Source organism: Choloepus didactylus, chromosome 18 (assembly GCF_015220235.1).
Source record: "Choloepus didactylus isolate mChoDid1 chromosome 18, mChoDid1.pri, whole genome shotgun sequence".
Lineage (NCBI taxonomy): Eukaryota > Metazoa > Chordata > Mammalia > Pilosa > Megalonychidae > Choloepus > Choloepus didactylus.
In genome coordinates, this window is record NC_051324.1 from 49,181,239 (window position 1) to 49,203,223 (window position 21,985).

A 21,985-nucleotide genomic window follows, 5' to 3' on the forward strand; every position below is an offset into this window, starting at 1 on the left:
TCCACCCCTACAGAAAGTTCCTTTTTTCGTAGTGCCAGGCCTGTGTGGCCCAATAACGAAGGCACCTATGGGTTTCTTTTCAATTCTTTCCTACCCTTAGGAAGGCCCTGTTACGGTCTAACTTCAGCAGTAGACCCCCCTTACCGCCCTTCTTTGAGGGGCTCTAGGTCTTGGGGGCGGAGCCTGAAGCGAAGGGGCGGGACCTCGGTCTTACGCAAGCCGGGTTCGCTCTTCCCGGTGGACTCAGCGGCGGAAGTGGCGACGCTTCCGCTTTGAGGCGCTGCCGGGGCCGCGGAGCCAGACTGCGGTTAGGGGCAGGAGGATCCGCGGCGCTGGCTGACATGGAGCAGGTGGGTCCTGGAGAGGTCACTGGGGCCAGGGTGGTGGCACGGGGTCTATCCCTTGCCGGCGGATCCCGCCTTCCTGCCCGGTGTCCGTTCTTGGCTCAGTCCGACCCTTCTCACACCCCCCGCGCCCCGGGTTCCGCCCCCTTTCTCTGCTCGGCCTCGCTCCGCCCCGCGCGGTGTTGGGGGGGGGGCTCCCACGCTGACCCTCCGATCCCGCCCACCCGAGGCGCCGCACCCGGGAGGGCCCGGGGCTGGCGTCCGGGATGGCATCCTGAAAACTCCCACTTGACCGTGATGAGACAGGCGAGGGCACGGGATCTGGGTGTTAGAGGCAGAGGTTGGCTATGGGGAGGGGTCAGAATATGAGAATGAGGAGGGAAAATACACTTTCTGGTAGATCTGCGTTCACTTTCATCCGAAGTCCCCTCAACTTCCTTTGGAAAGGTCCGTGAATGACTTCCTAGTTAATATTTAAAGGGCTCTTTAAAATGTCTTTCTTAAGTTCTTAGATGTGCGTAACACCAGCGTCTTTCATTCCTAATTGACACATGCCTCCCCCCATTTTTTTTTTTTTTTTTTTTTCTTCCTTTGGCGTCAGCATCTCCTGGTTTTCTTCCTACGGCTCTGACAATACTTTCACCTTCTCTTCTGCTCAACCCCTCACTCTGTAACTGAATCTGGATGTCTCATCTACTCCCATGGTTTAAGATTTGCACAATCTAAATACCCAAAACGCCCGGATTTACATCTTTAGCGCAGCCCCTCCCTGGAGCCCTGGACTTGGACGTCCAGCTGTTTGTTGGACAGCTCCACTTCCTTTCATCAGAGGAAAGCATCTCAAACTCACTGTGTCAGAACCTGAATTGGTCATGTCCCATCCTCCCAGCGATGACTCGTTCTTCTGCCATCCCATCCAGAAACCTGGGAATTATTTTACCATCCCTCTTGTCCTTCAGTCCAGCTGAATCTCCTGAACATCTTTCAAACCTGGTCCTGCTCCTCCATCTCTTTTGTCACCACCCTTGTCTGTGCGGCTCTCACCAGGAGACTGCAGTAGCTTCCCAGCACCTTCTAGTCATGGCTGCCTCCGACCCAGTCTCCAAACTGCAATTCTTTGAACTTTTTAAAACACAAGTCTCATAGTGTCCCTCCCTTCTTAAAACCCTTTGATGGTTTCCCATTGCCTATGGGGAAAGGCTGAATCCCTAGGCGATTTACACAGCTCTCTGTGATCTAGCCCCTTCCCAACCACCCCCCTATATGCGCTGTAAAGTCCAGTAACTGTGAGCTGCAGATGTGCCTTGCCCACCCCTTGCTAGTTCATGTCTTCATGCCTCTGCACAGCCAGCCCCTCTGCCTGAAAACCCCCTTCTCTTATCTTCTGGGCTACCTTCTCCTTGTCCCGCAGTGCTCTGCTCAAGCAGCATCCCTTCTGGCTTGCCCCCACTCCCACCCGCAAAGATAAATATCACCCCTCCCCCTTTCCCCAGTGCTCTGTCCATAATAGCATAGTGGTTGGGAATACAGGCTTCCGAATCAGACTGCTGGGTTCTGATATTGTTTTGTGACCTTAGTGAAGTCAGTGCCTCATAGCCTTATTTTTGAAATGGGAGAGTAATATACCTACCTTGTAGGGCTGCTGTGAGGATTAAATGAAATCATGTATGTGAAGGCTTAAGACAGGGCCAGGCACATGGGTGCTCTTTAACTAAATGTACTTTTATTGTTTATGTAAGAAAAATATAGCTCACTGATGATTACTTTTTTTTTAATTTCATAAGCCGCTTGAGGATAGTTGATGTGACTTGCTTCTCATTGTATCCCAGAGCCTTAAAATCCCGGATCTGTCAATAAATAAAATGCTGGGGTGAAGGTCATTGAGGGCAGGGTTGGAATTTATCAAGTGAGGATTCAACGGTGAAAAAAACCCAGCCCTGATGTCAGGAAAATGAATCTGGAAACAGGGAAATATTCCATGGGTAGGGTTAGTTCTAGAGAAATGTACATGGAGCTCTGGGAACTTAAGGGGGAGAAAGGCCAGGGCGGCTACCCAGAGGAGCCAGCGTTTGTGAGGAGCCTTAAAGTGAGAGGGAGGTAGAGGCCAGAGTGGGCTCGAGGATGGAGAGCTGAGTCCTCTGAGCAGGACTCCGGGGGATGGTAGTAGAGTGAGGAGGAAGCAGAGATGGAGTAGAGGCAGCTCCTCTACTGAGGCTTGGCCATGAGAAGTTGTCGCCCTGGGCTAGGAGCCAGTGGGGCCCTGACCCTGGAAGGCCTGGAGGCCTGGTGGGGCCGGTGGTGGGGCCAGGGCCCTGGGGGAAGGGTCAGCGTGCATGCCTTTGGACTGGGCCTATGCTTCCTACCAGAGGCTGGGCCTTTGTTCGTGTTGTTTGCCTGCCTGGAATGCCTGCTCTCCCTGCCTCCAGCTCATGGATGCAGATTCTTTAGGGTCTGGGTCAGATGGCTCCTCCTCTCTATGGCTTTCTGACCTCACCCACTCCAGCCCAGGTCATATGCTCCCTTCTTTGGGAGCCCCCATCCTTTGTTCACCCCTGCCTGAAAGCACTGACCACAGCGAGGCACCAAGCATTATTCATCTGTCAGCCTCCCTCACTGGACCAGGAGCCTCTGGTGGACCAGAAGTGTCTTCAGGGACCAGCACAGTTATCTGGTGCCCTGTGGGCTCTCGGTAAATGGGTTTTACATTAAACTGAGCACTCAGACACCTAGACTTGTTTGGGGAGGGCAGTGCAGGCATGACCAAACATCTCGCATATCTGCCAGTATACACTTGCTGCATGGAGGGGTAGAGATGGTTGGCTCCATTGTACAGATGAGGAAGCTGAGACTCGGGGTAAGGTCAGGGTCACTCGGTAGGGATTTAAACAACTATCTCCTGACTCCAGGTCCACAGCTCTCTCCCCAAAGCTGCCTTGGGGTCCCACCCTGGCATGGGCACAGGGGCATGGGTCTGAAGTACTGTGAGACCTGGGGTAGAAGGGGGCACCTGCCATATCAGTGGGATGAGGGAAGAGGAGGACGTCCCACCTCACCAGCCATGTGTCCCTCAGGACGTCCTCTGCCTTGGGGCCTGACAGGTGCTGGGAGGAGTGTGTGCAGAGCCACCTGCTCCCCCGTGGGGGCCTTCCTGTGGGGGGCTGACGGGACTGAGGTCTTTCCAGGAAGATGGCTGATCTTGGGCCCTTGACCTCATCAGCCCCAAGTTTTACCCAATATTTTACCCAGTAGCATTAAGGGGTGGGACCTGACTCACCAGCCCCTAAGTAGGCCAGGGGTTGAGGAGTCACAGAGCTGGGGGGTGTACCCAACATTTAAACGGAGAGGGAAGGAGGGTTGAGTAAGATCCTCCTTTGTCAGAGTTTTCTGGTAAACTGTACCTTCACAACCTCCCTGGTGGGGAAGGGGAGGGTGCAGTGATGAATCTGTTTTCTGTTTTGGCCTTTCCTCTTCCACTTCCCCAGAAGGAAAGGGGAAACGGGGCTGGAGTTTGGCCTGGAGGTCTTACCTGTCACTGCTGATGCACCCTCCTCTCCTTAAACTCCCACTTCTACAGGGAACTTCCCAGACCCTCTGGTGGGGGGGGGGGGTTGTGTGGGGGCTGCTGAGCCCTGAGTTATAGGAGGACCTGCAGTGTCCCATCCTGGGTGGGCTCCCTGAGGCCAGAGCCCTTCTTTCCCTCTGGCAATACAAATGGGAACCTCAATTTGGGCAAAGCCGGGTGCTGGCCATGCCTGGTCCAGCCCGGGGCCCTGCCATCAACACTGTGCCCGGGGAGGGGAATAGCAGTCGTAGCTACCATAAATTGAGAACAGGCACTTGGTGTGGTTATCACTAATCCTTTCAGCAGCTCTGTGAAGTGGGCACTGGACTGCTCCACTCTTCAAATGAGGAGCCTGAGGCTCAGAGGGAGTCAGTGATTTGGTGAAGAGCACACAACTTAATGAAAGAAGGCCTTGAGCTTTTAGCTCCAGGTCTGATGTCTAAGCCCCAGACCTACCCCCTTCTCCCCTGTTCCAGGGTAGGCATTTCAGATGCACAGACCTGCTCACTTCTGGACGGGCACTGTGGACCCAAGGGCTCGTGGAGAGATGGCTTTGAGGCCCAGGTCTAGTTGGGTGAATAGGGAAGTGATGGCCCAGGGTCCGGGGACCTGGGGCTGGGGGAATCCCTGGAGGATAAGGGAAGAAAGCTTGGCCCAGATGGTGACATTTGAAGAGAGAGTAAGAGTTCTCTTCCAGTGGGAGGAGATCATTATAGAATGAAGAAACAGGGAGTGGAGGCACAGAAGGGAGACTGGCCATGGCATGTCCTCAGAGCAATCAGGGGCCACCCGGACTGGAGTAGAGAGAGGGGAGGAGGGGGTGTCACCAATGCCCTGAGCAAGAGAGGGGTGCTGGGATCGTGCCTGGGAGAGTCCTTTCTCCTCCAGGACCCTTGCTGTCAGAGAAACCTGACTCACCTGCATCTGTCCCCTGCAAGACAGACCTCGGGAGGAGAGGCCGCTGCCTGAGAATGCTGGAGTATGAGTTCCTCTTGCCTGCTGCGAGGGGTGCCTGGGCTCTCTGGGCAGGGCCAGGCACCAGCAGCAGCGTCTGGACAGGGCTGGGCATGAGTGCAGGTGTTCCCTTGTGCCTGTGTAACGTGTGTGCCTGCACACAAGCCGCTGTGGGGAAGAGTGCAGACAGTCGATCCACACATTTCCTGAATGTTTACCATGAGCCTGGGACCGTTCTGGGTACTGGGCACGTGGCAGTGAGCAAAGCAAGGGAGTCCCTGCTCTTAGGGAGTTCCAGTGGGAGGAGACTGGCAGTGAACACACAGAGCAGTAAGTGTATAATATGTCGGAGGTACTACCTGCTGTGAAGAGGGATAAAGCAGAAAGAACAGCAGGTGCAAGGGCCCTGCTTGATGCATCCCAGGAACATTGAGGGGACCTGTGCAGTTGGAACAGAAGACTCCAGGGGAGAGGCAAGGGGCAGAAGGCACTTGAAGGATAGGATGGGGACTTTGGCCTTTACTCTGGGTGAGATGGAAGGCATTGGAAGGTTTGGGTATTGGGAGCTGTGCTCTGACTTTTCACAGGATTTCCCAGTGGGTGAGGGCGAGGAGGCAGCCAGGAAGCTGTTGCAGGTGAGAGATGCTGACGGCTCAGAGAGGGTGAAGGTGGTGAGCAGCAGGCAGATGCTGGCTGCATTTTGAAGGAGGAGCCACAGGGCTTGCTGATGGTTTGGATGTGGAAGGGAGGACACTGGGCTTTCCAATGACCCTGGCAGGATGGCCGCCAAGCTCTTCGGGGTTCCTTGACACTCTGCCAGAGCCTGTTGTCTGCTCCTCCCCCCACCCTCAGAAGAGGATTAGAAGAGTCTGCTCTGCCCAGACATGTGGATCGTTTTTAGATATAGATGAGGCTTGTGCCTGCAGCCCTGGGTCACAGAGCACAGGGTTGCTTGCTGGGACCTCTACAAGGTTGGGGGTGGGAAAGGGTGAGCGAGGTGGAAAGACCCCCAGTGATAGTGAGTGTGTTGAGTGCTTGTTCTTCACCAGGCCCTCTGCACGCATTGTCATCTCCTGTGATGCTCCAGGCAGCCCAGGGTCCAGGAAGGTACGGCCCCCAACTTACCGATAGCGTCAGCTGAGCCTTGCGCAGTGAGCAAGTGGCATTGTTCAAATCGCAGACTGCCTTGGCCAGGGATGCCAGCCCACAGCTGCAGTCAGCCTGGGTGTTGGAGCTTCTGGTCTGTCTGTGCCCCTGCCACCCAGGAGCTTGGAAATCAGGAAAGAGGCAGAGAGCGTGGGGGGGAGCCCTAGCCATCATGCTGGACCCCTCCTCCATCTGCATGGAAGGGCGGCGGATGCTAGGCTCTGGGCACACGTGGGAATGGGGGATATCAGAGAGCAGTCCTAGCATGCCTCCAAGAGCCTGTGCAGGGAGAGGGACAGCCCCCACTTCCTGCCCTCACCCCAACCCTGGGGATTCACCTTGGTCTGGAGCTGGAATAACTTGGCCCTTTTTATAGATGAGGGAACTGAGACTACAGGGTTAGGCAGCTTGTGTCACAGCAGGTGAATTGTAGAGTTCACATTTGAACTCAGGTCTTTCTGGATGGTTCTAACTCTTTTCTAACTGTGCACCGCCACTCCCCCACCCACCCCACACATTTAATTTCCCTCTATCCTGAAAGGCCTTGCCAGCTACTTGTTCTGTCTTCAGCTACCACTGATGAGCCCCTGCTGAACTCCTTCCTGTACACTTACATAAGCACCAGCTCCGTGTGGTAGGAATTACTGTTGATTTTTAAAATGCAACTGAGGAAATGGGGTCTCGGAATGGTTATGCTTTGTTCAAGATCATACAGCTAGTAAGGGGGGATCTGAGATCTGAGATCTTCCCGTGATGTCGGCCATCTCCTGTTACTTGTCCTGAGTCCCAGGCCCCACCTGAAGGCCCCTATTGCAATGGGGACTGGAACTAGTGTTTCCTGGGGAGGGGATGAGAGCTGTGTCCACCCCTCCCCTTTGCCTCGGGAGAGGTCTCTAACCCACTGTGCCCAGACATCCGATTTGCTCTACCCTCTCACCTCCACAATCCCCTCTAACTTAGGGTGGTGAAACCTCCCATCCCCTCCCTCCCTCCCACTTTCCCAAAGCCTTGGCAGCTCAGCTTCCGCAACACACATCAGCTGTCAAGTCTGCAGCCATCCCAGGCCGACTCCTTTGCGCCGCACGCGCCAGTTCCACTCCTGACACCTTTGAAGGCGCTTGGGAGGAGCCGGTGACAGCAGGCGGGGGGCTTGGCGGGGTGCTGCTTTCAGGGGGCTGGATGGCAGCACTGCTGTCTCCACCCTCCCAGTTCGTTCCTGCCCCTGCCCCTCCACGGGAGGTGGGCCCAGTGGGAAGGAGGCCGGTGCTGGCTCTTCTACCCACGACTTTGGACCCCCCACCTGCCGGCCCACCCACTCTGGGGCCTGGGGCCTGGAGTTAGATGGAGACCAAGTGCTTTGAGGACTGCTGGGGTAGTTCTGGCCAAGCCGGGTTTTCACCTCTGGGACTTGCCGGCAGCTTGAAGTCCTGTGAGTGGTTTCCGAACTACGCCCCAGGGAGGTGCCTCGGGTGACTGTAGGGCCCCCTGGGCTACCTTCACCCACAGCAGTTTCATGCTTATCTGTTCTACCAAGTAAGGCTTTATTTTTTAAGAAGTTTCTCTTGCTTGGAAAAAAAAAGGTTTAAAAACCGCTGCTCCTTCCCCAGATAAAGAAGCCGAGGCTTGGTGGGAAGTGACTCGCCCCGAATTACTGGGAATTAGCAGTTGCCCCAAGGCTGGGATGCGGGACCCCAGTCTCCCTGGCAGGTGCCCTTTCCACCACACAAGCTGTCACGTGGTGGGACGCGGCCCCTTTAGTTGGGGGCTGTAGGGCCCCCTATCTGTGACTGTGGGCCGGCTGCCCCCGCCCTGCTCAGAGCCCCCAACGCTTGGCTCCCCACACCCCACATCCCCGTGTCTGCAGCTCTGCAGACTCCCCCGACACCTCGCTCACAGCCCCAACTGTGTCTCTCGCTTCACAGGGATGTCTGGGTGTGCGAGTGGCAGCGCCGTTGCCACTCTGAGTGTGTCTCACACCCAGGCTGCTGCCCCCAAGTCCTGTCACCTGGTAGGGAGGACGGGAGGGGGAAGACAGACAGACACAGGGGCAGGGCAGAAGTCGGGAAGCCGTGGTACCCAGCAGTGAAACAGGGAAGAGCAGGCGAGAGATGGGGCAGAGGGGGCTGGAGAAGAGAAGGGGAGAGAGACCTGGGGGGGCTGGATGTGTGTGTGTGGGGTGGGTGGCGTCCATGGGGGAGAGATGGGGGGAAGAGGGACCTAGCTAGGGAAACAAAAGCAGTGGGCATGGAAGAGGCTGGAAGAAGAGACTGATCAAGAAGAGACCAGCGGAAAGTTAGCGAGAGAGACAGGGTAGAGGAGAGAAATGGAGACAGAGAGGAGGGGAGACAGGTTTGGCAGGAGACAAAGGGGCCTCTTGAGACAAGGAAATTTCACCCGCCCCGGAGCTGCAGCCTGTCACAGTGAGGGATGTGCCGAGTGTGCTGTCTGGCACTGGGTCCAGCTGACGGATGCCGGGGAGTCCGGCTGCCGAGGGCCTGTAACATCCCTGCTTCCCACTGTCTCCTTCCAGAGCTGGGCCCAACTTCCCCAGTGCCTGCCAGAAGAGCTTGTCCTGGAGACACAAAGAGTGTGGTACTGGTGGATGGCCTCGGGCTGCGGTCTCTGTCTCCCCCAGCCCCAGCGAAGAACAGAGTCTGCGCCTCTTCCCTGGGGCCTGCACAGAGCAGAGGGATGGGCGAGCTGGCTTCCTCAGAACCTCCTGCCGTGCACAAACTGGGGGCTTGTTTTGGACCTAGTAGGGTGAGGGGCCCAGGAAGGTGGTGGGCATAGCAGGGGAGAGGTCTTGCCTTCCCAGGCTCAGCGACACACATCTTAGGGCTCCCCTTTGCCAGCCCCCAAACCTGCCCAGATGCTGGGGTGTGAGAAGACTCAGGGGGAAACTTTCTTTTTTTAAATGATGTGCAGTTGAGGATTGCAATTTTTTTTTCCTTTTTAATAGTGGTAACATCCATATAACACACAATTTTCCATTTTAACCATTTAAAAAAAAAGTTTTATTCACAGACCATACAATCCATCCAGAGTGTACAATCAGTGGCTCTGGGTATAATCACAGAGATGTGCATTCATCATCACAGTCAATTTGAGAACATTCTCGTTGCTCCAAAAAGAAAAATCCCATACTCCTTATACCCCCTATTATTGACACTTAGCATTGGTATGGTATCTTTGTTACACTTGATGACAGTATGTTACAATATTACTGTTAACTATAGTCCATAGTTTGCATGAGGTGTATTTTTTCCCATATATTGTCCTGTTATTAACACCTTATAATAGTGATGTACATTTGTTCTAGTTCATGGAGTAACATTCTTATATTTGTACAATTAACCACAGTCATCATCCACAACAGGGTCAGTGTTACACAGCCCTGTGTTTCATCCTTGCTCTCCTTCTTATGACACGCACGACCCTCAGCTTCCCCTTTCAACCACAATCACACCCATAATTCAGTGCTGATAATCACACTCACAGTAATGTGCTACCATTGCCTCTATCCATTTCCAGACATTTACAGTCAACATTATTAAAAATCCCGCACAAATTAAGCATTAGCTCCCCATCCTCTACCCTCATTCTCTCTCCTGTAGCCCTATTCTCTAGATTTTAACTCCAGGAATTTGCTCATTATAATCCATTTTAGCCATTTTAAGTACACAGTTTAGTGGCATGAGTTACGTTCCCGATGTTGTGCTCCCGTCACCACCACCCATTACTGAAACTTTTCCTCTGGCCTTGGGAAGACTCTTTTTCCATGGAGCCCAGAGGCTTGGGCCCCAGGGGCTGCTGGGTTCTCACACCTGAGTCAGTTCCTCTGGGCTCTATGCTGAGCCTCTCCTTCCCACACCCCTTTTCCTTTGGGGGCCTAGTTCTCCCCATGACTAGACCTAGAGGAGCATGGGACAGGGTCTCTTGGGCCTCTTGCCCAGCAAATTGGTGGAGCAGAGACCTCAGGCCTGAGGGGCACGGGGCAGGGGAGGAGCGCTCCAGAGCCCCTCTGGTCTTGAGCGTTGATGGGAATCTCTGCCCCATGGTTGTACGGGAAGTCAAGAGATGAGCCAAGTCCAGTCTCCCTCCTTGGGCCTTGGTCATCTTATCCGAAGATCAGGAGGCCCCGCCCCTGCCCGGTGCAGGCCTGAAACAGGACCACAGACCAGTGTTTTGATGGCAGGAAAGCATGGGCTGTTTTGGGCAGTGGCTGGTTGTCATTCTCTTTGGGGTCTCAGTGTGGAGCTGAGAGCCAAGAGGCCGGCTGGTCATTTATTTCTTCAGCCATCCAGTATTAAGCACCTCCTGTGTTGCCAGGCATTGTGCTTGGGCGCTTAGGAGACAGCAGTGACCAAGTCAGATCAAGCCCCTTCCCACATGGAGTTTGCAGAGTAGTGAGAACTAGTGAGAGTTAAACAATCAGACAAATAAGATCGTTTCAGTTAGTGACCGTTTTACTGAGGAAAATGAAGCAGCCTAGGAGAACACCATGTGACTGGGGGTAGCAGGGTGGGAGCCTGTCTGAGGAGAGAGCTTTTGAGCTGCCAATTCAGAGGCCTGGAGAGAGTGGGCCCGGCAGGCCAGGGCCCCAAACAGAGTGAGACAGGCAGAGGCCAACCCCTGCGAGGCCTGGCCTCGCGGAGCTTGGGTGAAAGGTGCCTGTTGCCCCAAGAATGGTGGGGACCTTTGGACGGTTGTAAATGGGGAATAGCAGGATCTGATCTATGGGGTTTTGTTTGTTTTTAATTTCTGTTGTGGTAACATATATACAACATAACATTTTTAACCGCTTTCCCGCGTACAATTCAGTGGTGTTAATTACATTTGCAATGTCGTGCTGCCACCACCACCGCCCATTACTGTTTTATGTTTTTCAAAGCCTTCTCTGCTGTTGAGGGGAGAAGTTATTGAAGTTAGGGAGGGCTATCTGCTGGGAGGGAACTGCAGCTGTCCACGTGGGAGAAGATGGTGGCTGGGCCTAGGGCAGTGGGGGGAGGTGGGATCTAGAGAAGAGGGACCAAGATGTCCTCCCTCCGTATCTGCCATCCCCTACCCCCCACCCCTGTCCCAGCTGGGAACACACAGAGACACTGCTCTAGGAAGTCCCTCCCAGTTGCCGTGGATTAGGGGGTGGGAGGGTAGGGCTGCTGGGAGCGAATGTGGCTTTGTGCTAGGAAAACAAAGGACAGAGCTTGGGGCCCTCTCCTCCTGGGGGTGGGGGCAGACCAGAGGCTATTGACAGGACCCGGAGGCTGAGCCCTAGGGCCGGGCTTGGCAGGAGCAGGCTGTGCCCCAGGCATCCGGGAAGTGGGTAGGTGCCCAGCAGAGGGACCCCAGAGCCCTCCAAAGGCTGCTGGGCTTTGGGGAGGGGGGAGGGCAAGGAAGGACGACAGAGAGAGGGAGGGGTGCTCAAACTCCTCCAGCCTGGGAAGTCAGATGGGCAGAGGGAATTTGGACAGAGAGTGCCCAGTTGAGTGGGGTTGGGGCAGGGCAGGGGCCGGATGTGTTGGGGAGCACATGTGGGGTTAGCGGCTGAGTGGGAAGGGATGGAAGGAGGGTAATGGCCTCACGCGGCCACTCTGCTTCGCCCCGCCCCAGCCGTGCCGCTGACCTGCCCACCGCCCACCAGGATGAGCAAACTGCCCGGGGAGCTGGCCGGCGACTTGGAGCGCAGCCTGCCGGCAGTGGCCTCCCTGGGCTCATCGCTGTCCCACAACCAGAGCTTCTCGCCACACTTTCTCCTGCCACCTCCAGAGAAGCGCCGGGCCATCTCGGATGTGCGCCGCACCTTCTGTCTCTTTGTCACCTTTGACCTGCTCTTCGTCTCCCTGCTCTGGATCATTGAGCTAAACGTGAGCCGGGTGGGGCCGAGGCTGGGGTGCAAGTTTGTTGGTGGGCGGTCACTAGGGCCTCAGTCCATCTGCCACATGGTAGGGCAGCCTCTCCCATGGGCCGATTACCTGGTGAGATGAAGAATGGGAAGGTAAGAATGGCTGGGAGGGGTTGATTCCCTTGGCCAAGGTCCCCCAACATGGATGTGAAGGAGGCAGGGTTTGAACCAGGTCGTCTGGATCCAGAGTTCACACCGAAGACCTCTGGGCCATACTGCCCCTAGTGGAGACTCCTGGGAGGGGAAGAGAGAACTCTGGTGGAGCTGTGGCAGTCTTCTTTTCCTGCCTGTTCTAGTTTGCTAATGCTGCTGGAATGCAAAACACCAGAGATGGATTGGCTTTAATAAAAGCGGGTTTATTTGGTTACACAGTTACAGTCTTAAGGTCATAAAGTGCCCAAGGTAACACATCAGCAATTGGGTACCTTCACTGGAGGATGGCCAGTGGTGTCCGGAAAACCTCCGTTAGCTGGCAAGGCACGTGGCTGGCATCTGCTCCAAAGTTCTGGTTTCAAAATGGCTTTCTCCCAGGACGTTCCTCTCTAGGCTGCAGTTCCTCAAAAATGTCACTCTTAGTTGCACTTGGGATATTTGTCCTCTCTCAGCTTCTCTGGAGCAAGAGTCTGCTTTCCAAGGTCATCTTCAAACTGTCTCTCATCTGTAGCTCCTGTGCTTTCTTCAAAGTGTCCCTCTTGGCTGTAGCTCCTTTTCAAAACATCACTTGCAACTGCACTGAGTTCCCTCTGCTGGTCAGCTCATTTATATGGCTCCACTGATCAAGGCCCACCCTGGATGGACGGAGCAACACCTCCATGGAAATTATCCAATCACAGTCATTACCCACAGCTGAGTGGGGCACATTCCAAAGAAACACTCAAAGAATTACAATCTAATCAACACTGATAGTCTGCCCACACAAGATTACATCAAAAATAATGGCTTTTTGGGGGACATAATACATTCAAACTGGCACATTCCAACCCCTGGACCCCAAAATGACATTATCTTTCCATATACAAAATACATTCATCCCACAATATCACAGAAACTTAAATCATTTCAGTAACACTAGTTAAGTACAGAATTCCATCAAAATCAATTATAGGTGTGGTCGGTCCTAAGGCATAATTTTCCTTTAGCTGTGGATCTGTGAACTTAGAATAAGTTATGTGCTTCCATTATACAAAGGAAGGACATTCATAGGATAAATACTCCCATTGCCATAAGGAGGAACTGAAAGGAAAACAGGGTTCACAGGACCAAAACAGTTCCTAAAACCTACAAGACAAACTCCATTAGATTTCAAAGTCTGAGAGTCATTAACAAAGTGAGGTTGCATCCTTGGGGCTTGAGAGAGTGGGAGTCTAACCCTTCCTAAGGGCCTTTTCGGCAGCCCTTTCCTCTCTAAACGCTTAAGTGAGTGCTCCAACATATCCACACATTGGGGAGACCACCTTCTCGGCCCCACCCTCCTCAGACATCGGGGCAGCTCCCGGATTCCCTTCCATCTAGTCTGCTTTCAGCAGCCATCTGGTACGAAAACTACATTGCGTTCTGGCTCCAATTCATTCATTCGTTCATTCATTCATTCATTCTGTAAACATTTTTGACCCCCTGCTGTGTCAGGCACTGTGCTAAAAGCAAAGGGTACAGCGGGGAGCAAAATAGTCAAAACCCCCAGTTCGCAGGGGCTCCCTCCCCATTTTGGACTCTCTTCCAGTATCCCCCAGTCTGGCCTATCCAGGTTTGGTGAGATGCCACCTAGCAGCCTGGACGCAGAGCTGCCTCACAGTGCAGGGTCTGAAGCCCCCTGCGCCCGGCAGTGCTTGGCCCACCCTCGGGGAGCACCATCAGCTGGTGGTGGGGCCTGAACTCTGGGCACCGACAGGGCAGAGCAGGACCTGACCACAGAGCAGGAGCATGTGAGCCCAGCGTCCCGGCTGGTCCAGCCTCAGCTCCTCCCCACATCAACCTCAGCAAGGGGCCCAGCCTCTCTGCACCACCCTGGTTTTCCTTCTGCAGGGTGGGCTGACCGTCAGAGGTTTGGATGGTGAGTGCCCTTCCTCCAGGTCTCAGGCTTGGATGACAGGAAAGCAATGACTTTGTTGATGGAAATGAGGAGTTTGGGGAGGGGACTGGTTCGGGAGCACGGAGGATAAGACAAACTGGAGGGAAAGGCAGGCTCCAGGGGGACGGTCCCTGGTGCCCTGGAGATTAGGCCAGGAGCTTCATTGGGCCATATCTGTGGAGGAACCGTCTTACCCATGAGAAATCTGAGGCCAGCTAAGCTCAGGGCTGTTAAAGAGCTTGGGTCTTACACCTTCCTCCTGTTGAAGGGCTTGTCCAATCAACTTCAAAGTAAACAGTACAATTTACCTACATCCTACATGCAAAATGTGTTTTCGTACCAGAAAAGAGCCAAAAAGACTTTGATAATTTCACATTTGAAATTATTTGGTTGTATTAGCTGTGATTGCTCAGCAGACATCACACATACTTGAGAACTCTTGTGAAGTGAGAAAATCTAATCTACAAATTGTTTTCAGATGTATTGAAAACTTTCAGAATGCTGAATTTAACAATCAGTAGAGCTAGCATAATGTTTCACTTGGTAGACATTTAATTACAATGTAATAATTTACAGTTTTGCAGTTTGATTTTTGTATTTTGGGAGCATTTCTATTTTTAGGTCTCCAACATTATTTAGGCCCTGTGGATAGGACCCCAGCAGGGTTATGGGACCAGTGCAGTGTCTGGCAAAGCAGGGACTAAATAAAATGCAGCTCCAGAATCCTAAGCCAGTCAGCCCTGGGGTGGCCAGGCCAAGGGAGAATTCTCTGTAGAGAGAAAAGAGCTCCGAGGGCCAGTGACCACTAGTTTTGGAGCCCAGGAGGAAATAGTCTGGGGAGTAAGTGGAGAGCCAAGCTGGGGTGGGGTGGAGTTGGGTGTCAGACCTCGAAGGCCTCACCAGCAGGTGGAGGGTGGGAGGTGTCAGACTTCATGGGGTTCAGGGTGGTCTCAAGGCAGAGGCACATGGTGGGTGTGCAGATAGATTCATTGTTGGGGTGGGGGGGCTGTCCAGGCTGCTGGTTCCCTCTCTGAGCCTGAGTCTCCTGGGGGGCTTCGTAAAGGACCCAGATGCTCAGCCCACTCTGAGATTCAGGGAACCTGGGTGTCTGTATTTTTAATGAGCACCCCCTGAATTCAGATGATCTGCCAGAGATTGGAAGCCTGCTTTCTAGGTGATTGTGAAGGGTCTTCCTGGGCTCCATCTCCCAGGGTCCCCTCCCTCCCCCAGGTGCTCGCTCCCCACCTGCAGAAGCCTAGGTACCCCCATTTCTCCTGAGGAGTCAGGCTGTAGTCTGGTTCTCAGTATCCATTCAGGGCCCCCTTGCTACCCAGACCCCTGGACATTGGAGTCCAGGCCAGGGTCTCCGGCGTCCCCATGAAAATGTGTGGGTGGCTGGGGCAGGGACAGGGCAAGGACTGTCCATGCCATGTCTCTGGCTGTGTGATGGATTTTGCCCATTAAGCACAAACCTAATCAATTGATTTGCCACCTGGGGCTCTGTCTGACACTGCTGCCCACCCCTGGCCCCCATCATCCCAGATGGATTGTTGCCTGGGAGCACTGCAGTGGTGGGGGAGAGATGAAATTACCCGAGTGGCCAGCTCTCAGCACCATGTCTTCCAGCCCTGCCTCCTGGCACAGGGCTTGTAGGAGCTTGGCCTGTCGCCTCCCCTCCAGCGCCCTGAGGCCTTCCTAGCCTCACTCCTGGGCAGGGTGCCCGTGAGAGTTGGTGCTTGAACCCAGCCCTGCTAGTCTGGGCTGCCCAGATCCTCAGAGGGCCTCCAGCTGAGTTCCCTCGGTGCTTCAGGGGCTCAGGGCCCTTTGGGTGGTGGGTTAGCCTCTGCAGCCTCCCCTCCACGTTCAACCCTCTCCCTAGTGCCCTGCCCTATCCCTGACCTGGGAGGTGTGGGACAGCCCTGGGGACCTGATTCTATCCTCAGAGCTCTTCTCTCCTTCTCCCAGACCAACAAAGGCATCTGGAAGAGCCTGGAGCAGGAGATCATCCACTATAACTTTAAAACTTCCTTCTTTGACATCTTTGTGAGTGGCCTTGGGGGGCCCTGGGAGTGGGGAGGGAGCAGGGAAATGATGCTCTCTCTTCAGTTGAATTTTCTTCTTGGCTCCCATCCTCAAGGAGCCCTCAATCTTCAAAAGGTTCCTAAATGAGGCCCCACCTTTAGAGAGTTCCATGTGGGAGAGGGAAAATAAGACCCCTTGTCCATGAAGGTCACATCCAAATTGTCCCCGAAGAAGCAGCACTGACTCAGCCATTCTCTCCTGAAATGTGCACCCAGTTGGAGGGGACCTGGGAACAGGACTGGAGATGTTAACTGGGGAGGCTTCCTGGAGGAGGTGGTTTGGGAGTGGGTTCACAGGGAGGCCCCGTGTGTGGTGAAGCCTCTGGGATTGGGGAAGCCTTTGATCCTTCCCCAGGTGTACAGAAGGTGCCAGGAGGTGGGGGAGGTCACCCTTCAACAGTGGGGGGCAGGAGGGTGTTGGCTTGCAAGTGATGGCTGGGCACCTGTCCCCCACCAGGTCCTGGCCTTCTTCCGCTTCTCTGGGCTGCTCCTGGGCTACGCTGTGCTGAGGCTCCGGCACTGGTGGGTGATTGCGGTAAGATGGCATTTTCCCGGTAGCCCTTGGGCCCTAGTGGGGCTGGTGTGGGGATGGGATGGAGAAGGATTCACTCCCCAGCCTCCGCTTTCCCTCCCTCCCATGGGCAGGTCACCACGCTGGTATCTAGTGCCTTCCTCATTGTCAAGGTCATCCTCTCTGAGGTCAGTGGCTCTGGATCCAGCTTGTCTGATGGGCATCTGGCCTGAGGGATGGGTTTCTAAGAAGGGACCATTTCTTGGAATTTGGGTGTCTGTTCCTGTTATGAGGACTGGGGTGAGGGGGGAAATCCTGTCCTTCAGTATTTTCAAGGAATCATCTTCACTGGCTTTCCCCAGTTGCCCCCCTGCAACCCTAAGAATCAGAAAGTTCTTCCTCCAATCTAACCTCAGTTTATCCTGCTGCAGAATTAATTGATCTATCTCAGAGGCATGTGCCACAGAGGGCCCCTAAGCAGTTTTGTACCAGGAATGGGGTGTGTGCCAATTTGGCTGGCCAGAATTGGTGGTCCCAGGAGGGGGCTCTGAGTTTGGGGTGACCCCCTGCCATAGAGCTCAGCTCCCTCCCTCCACAGCTGCTCAGCAAAGGGGCGTTTGGCTACCTGCTCCCCATCGTGTCCTTTGTCCTTGCCTGGTTGGAAACCTGGTTCCTTGACTTCAAAGTCCTACCCCAGGAGGCTGAGGAGGAACGATGTGAGTGCTGGGGGTCGGGAGGGTGCTGGGCAGGTCCTCCCACCCCATGAGAGGAGCACTGAAGGCCTGAGAGTCAGTTCAGAGCCATCGTGCCAGCTCTGAGTAGCCTCCAAGGGCCTCAGGGTGAGCTGGGTGGAGGTGGCCCGGGCTGCGAAGCCATAGCTGGCCTTGTCTGGGGCCATGGCCACCTTCTCTGCTCCCCCAGGGTATCTTGCTGCCCAGGCTGCTGTCACTCGTGGACCCCTACTCTTCTCGGGCCCTCTGTCTGAGGGCCAGTTCTATTCGCCCCCAGAATCCTTTGCAGGTGAGGGCTGGTGGGTGGGGAAACTGCCTTCAGGGAGGGGCTTCATGAGGAGTGGGGCAGGCTGGGTCTGTTCTTTCTATTCCTTCTATCAGGCTCCCTGGGGAAAGCCAGCAACCCTCTCCCACACACGCTTTTATCCCCTCCCACGTCCTTATGCTCACGCATCTGAACCCCACCACCTCCCCACACTCTCTCCCCACCCCTTCCCTTTGTCCTCTGTGCTTGTTTTCTACAGGGTCTGACAATGAATCAGACGAAGAAGTTGCTGGGAAGAAAAGCTTCTCTGCCCAGGTATTTGGCTGCCTACCTCCATCCTCTCCTTGGGGAGGGCACCCCAGAGAAGGGCCAGAGCTGGGCCCAGCCAGGGTGGGCAGGGGTTTCCCAGCAGAGGACAGGCCTTAGGCAGTCTGAACACCAGTCAGTGCCATTCAGCTGAGGGCCTGCTCCACCGTGGTCAGGCCCACTGGTCTGCCTCACACCCGGGGCCACGGATGGGGAGCACCCAGGCCACAGCTCTGTCTTCAGAGCCCCACAGGGCCCAGGGTGACCAGCCCCGACCCCCCTACCCACCTGGATCAGGCTCCTCTGGGAGGTGTGTGGAGCATATAGAAAAAGAGCAGAGCACGAACGAGGCGGGATGCAGGCCCAGGCTCACCCCTTCCTACCCCTGCCCCTGGCCAGGAGCGGGAGTACATCCGCCAGGGGAAGGAGGCCATGGCGGTGGTGGACCAGATCTTGGCCCAGGAGGAGAACTGGAAGTTCGAGAAGAATAACGTAAGAAGCCTGTTTCCCGCTCCACCCCCCTCCTATATGTGTTCAGAGTTTTCTCTCCCTTTTCTGAGACCTGAGAAATAAGCCCGGGGCTTGCATGGGTTGGGGCCAACCGGGACTGGGCCCTGGAGCTGGCCACTGGGCAGGAGGTTGGACTGGATTCACCGTTTCCACTGTCCCTGCCCTGCTCCCCTAGGGAGTCCTCAGCTCCCTGCTGCCCTGCTCCCTCGGCTCCAGGCTTTGAAGGGGAAGCCAGGCCTCTGCCCTGGGTCTGGTGTTTTGTTTTGTGTTCAAAACAACATCTTCTAAAGAGATTGCACAGAGCTTAGAACAGGGGGGGAACATCCCCTATTCCTCTCTCCAGCCGACCGTCCTTTTCACTGGCCGGTTCCCCTGGCAGCCCCTGTCGGCGTGGAGACACAGGTCTTCATGGTTGAAGAGTTGCTGTGCGTCCATCTTTTAACTTGATGTCAAAAGCCTTTCTCTCCTCATTGCCGTACATTTGTCAGAACCACCATTTTTAAACAGCTGCTCAAATATCCCTGAATTCCTGGCGTTTCCCACCGCGAGCTGTGGAAACCTGCAGTGCCTGTCACCCATTTCTGCTCCCCCAGCCAGTCCCCCAGCCCTGCCCCCACCTCCCTGCCACCTTTCTGTCCCTTCCCCAGGAATACGGGGACACTGTGTACACCATCGAGGTTCCCTTTCACGGCAAAACATTCATCCTGAAGGTGAGTGAGGGGAGCAGGTGTCCTCTGCAGTCTGGAGCTTCCTGCTTGGGAATCCAGGCAGGGGCCAGGGAGTCCGCACAGGTTTCTCCCCCTCCCGAGAGGGACGAGCTGGTGTGCCCCGGGGTGCGTCTGTACCACCCAGCCCTCTGCCCACCCTGCCCCAGACCTTCCTGCCCTGCCCGGCGGAGCTGGTTTACCAGGAGGTGATCCTGCAGCCTGAGAGGATGGTGCTGTGGAACAAGACGGTGACTGCCTGCCAGGTGAGCCGAGCCCTGGGGCCCAGATGTAAAATGGGGTGACGGCCATCGTGCCTCCTGGGTAGGGTGGGAGGGTAGAGCACCCAGCCCAGAGGAGAAGCTTCAAGCAGAGGGACCTGGGAGAGAGGCAGCTGGCCTGGGGGGCTTCCTGGGGTGCTGGGACCCTGTCCCTGGGGGTTTTCCTGGTGGGGGGTGGGGTGGGGTTCTGCCTCACAGCTCTCCTGCTGGCCCTCAGATCCTGCAGCGAGTGGAAGACAACACCCTCATCTCCTACGATGTGTCTGCAGGAGCTGCGGGCGGGGTGGTCTCCCCCAGGTGAGCGCCCACGAGGCCCCCTCCTCCCAGTCAGGCCTCACCCGGCTCCTGCCCCTGCCTTTCAGTCTCCCGTGCCTAGGTCTTGGGCTGGGGCTTGGTGCCACCTGATCTAACCCTCCCCCAGGGATTTTGTGAACGCCCGACGCATCGAGCGGCGCAGAGACCGATACTTGTCATCGGGCATTGCCACCACCCACTGCGCCAAGCCCCCAACACACAAATATGTCAGGTGAGCCTGCCTCGCCCGGAGTCGTGCCAGCCGGCCCCTCCCCCAGGGCACAGCGAGGACAGGGCAGGACACAGCATGTCCAGCTGAGCGCTTTCTCCCGCTGAGTCCGTGTTCCTGTTCCCTGTGCCACTGGGGCCCTAATCCTACTAATCTTGCTGCCCTGTCTGCTGGGGACTGGGGGAATAATGGCTGGAACCAGGCCAAGCGCTGGAAGGGAAGTGTGCGGTGGGCAGCTGGCCAGGTAGACTCTGGGTAGGCGCCATCCAGGGAAGGGAGCTGGGAGCCATGAGCTTGAGCTGGGCTGGTCGAACTGAGCGGAGGCTCTGGGTTCTGGAGCTTTGTTTTCTTGCCTGGAGCGATCTGGAGGCCCCCTTTCATTCTCACCCTGTCCCCGCTGCCTTGCCTTTCCTGGAGCAGCTCAGAAGTCCCCACAGAAGAGGAGTTACAGTCTTCCTTGCTGCCTGCTTCTGGGCATCCTCCTAGTTCTTCCTGCTGTCTAATCTTAGGCTATCCTGCTGCATATATCCCATTCTTCCCCATCCCCTCCCTGGAATTCCAGCAAAGGGCACTTTTCTTTGAATCTGAAACTAGGACTCTGGTCTTGGCACCACCACAGGTTTGCTGGGTGACGGGGCAACCTTGTCTGCTCTCTGAGTGTCAGCTTCCTTATCCATTGTGAGGGGTTAAGCGAGCTCAGTCGAGCAGGGGGGAGAATTACATGACATTAGGAGGTGAACCGTGTGCCCAGGCCATGCCTGCCGAGGAGGCTCCCTCTCCTGGAGCCTGCGGGCACTTCACTGAGTGTGCCAGGCCAGCTCACCCACAGCCAGAGCCGCCTGTGAATCCCCGGACGGCCGGACGAGGGCTGGGAAGGTGGGGGGCACCCTGCCAGTGGAGGTGTGCGAGCATTGGCGGGCTGTGGGAGGAGGCTTCGAGCATTGTGTGGGGGGTGGGCTGAAGGGGGTTATCCTATGGCCTCGGGGATACCTGCTCTGAACCCTGCTCAGGTGGGATAGTGGTTCCCAGCCCAGGAGCTCCCTTCCTGCTTCCACCCCCACCCAAGCCGGGCCCCAAATGAGAACCGGGGGGGGGGGGGGTCGGGGGCCATGCTTGGCTCCAAGGTCCCCCCAACAGTGCCCCTCTCCTCAGGGGAGAGAACGGTCCTGGGGGCTTCATCGTGCTCAAGTCGGCCAGTAACCCCCGAGTCTGCACCTTCATCTGGATCCTCAATACGGATCTCAAGGTGGTGGGGAAGGGGTGAGGGGTGCTGGGGGGCCACTAGGCACTTTCAGTGGGGTGGAGGGGACTCGACTAATGACTTGGTCACCTTGTGACCTTGGGGGGGACCCTGCCCTGCCCTCCGCCTCCTTTCTTACTCCAAAACTTGGGGCTGGGTCTAGATGGTCTTCTAGCCCCGATGTTGTGGGGGGCCCCTGCCTTCCCTTTCTCACCTCTGACTCCGGAGGCCCCACGGAGGGCAGCTGGCTGCCTGCCCTGCCCCGCCCGGGTCTGTTTGTGTGGCTGGTGCTAAGAGCCAGGCACAGCGTGTTCTTCCTGCCAGAGGGGAGGCGGAGAGGGTGGCCCAAGCTGCATTCCAGAGCTGCACCTGCAGTCGGTCCAGAGCACCCTGCTGGTGCCCGTTGTTGAGGGGGGAACCCTGCTGAGGACAGGCCGTCTTGTGACTTCTCCCCTCTTCCTCCAGGGCCGCCTGCCGCGGTACCTCATCCACCAGAGCCTCGCAGCCACCATGTTTGAATTTGCCTTCCACCTGCGGCAGCGTGTCGGGGAGCTGGGGGCCCGAGCCTAACCATGTGTCCCCTCGGCCACCCTGCGGGCCAGGGTCCTGCCGCCGCAGCCTCCAGAGCCAGAGGAGGGGCCAGATGGCCTTCCCACTGCTGCTCGCCCAGGCCCGGCCTCAGGAGTGGGGAGGGGGCAGGGCCTCGAGGGCAGAGCCTTGGCCCTGGGCCCCTGCCCCCCACCGAGGCCCGCTGTGGGGGGAGCCGCAGCCAGGAGCAGGTAGTGTGGGTTGAGCACTCGGGTGCTCTGCTGACCGGGGGAAATGGGGGCTGCCCTGCTGCTGTTTACATGGCGCTC

At 56.1% G+C, this 21,985-nt stretch overlaps 1 protein-coding gene across 6 annotated transcripts; it reads left to right on the forward strand.

Annotated features, from left to right (window-relative positions):
* The first annotated feature begins 211 nt into the window (after nucleotides 1-211).
* STARD3 (StAR related lipid transfer domain containing 3) lies at nucleotides 212-21,850 on the forward strand. Of its 6 annotated transcripts, none has more exons than XM_037808418.1 (15): nucleotides 212-350; nucleotides 11,617-11,870; nucleotides 15,942-16,019; nucleotides 16,515-16,592; nucleotides 16,703-16,756; nucleotides 17,167-17,284; nucleotides 17,490-17,588; nucleotides 17,824-17,879; nucleotides 18,270-18,362; nucleotides 19,028-19,090; nucleotides 19,255-19,350; nucleotides 19,583-19,662; nucleotides 19,787-19,891; nucleotides 21,041-21,134; nucleotides 21,594-21,850. In XM_037808418.1, exons 2-15 carry the CDS (start codon nucleotides 11,649-11,651, stop codon nucleotides 21,696-21,698), a joined length of 1,341 nt encoding a protein of 446 aa, XP_037664346.1. In that variant the 5' UTR covers nucleotides 212-350; nucleotides 11,617-11,648; the 3' UTR covers nucleotides 21,699-21,850. The 6 variants fall into 6 exon arrangements, with proteins under 6 accessions (XP_037664346.1, XP_037664351.1, XP_037664349.1 ...); XM_037808421.1 differs by having other exon boundaries at nucleotides 236-350; nucleotides 11,648-11,870; XM_037808419.1 differs by lacking the exon at nucleotides 212-350 and adding an exon at nucleotides 8,537-8,766.
* The last annotated feature ends 135 nt before the right edge of the window (nucleotides 21,851-21,985 follow it).

Coding starts and splice junctions, on each gene's coding strand:
- STARD3 (XM_037808418.1), top strand. CDS start 11,649: ATGAGCAAACTGCCCGGGGAGCTGGCCGGCGACTTGGAGCGCAGCCTG. Junction 11,871..15,941: donor TCTGGATCATTGAGCTAAAC/GTGAGCCGGGTG, acceptor TCCTTCTCCCAG/ACCAACAAAGGCATCTGGAA. Junction 16,020..16,514: donor CTTCCTTCTTTGACATCTTT/GTGAGTGGCCTT, acceptor GTCCCCCACCAG/GTCCTGGCCTTCTTCCGCTT.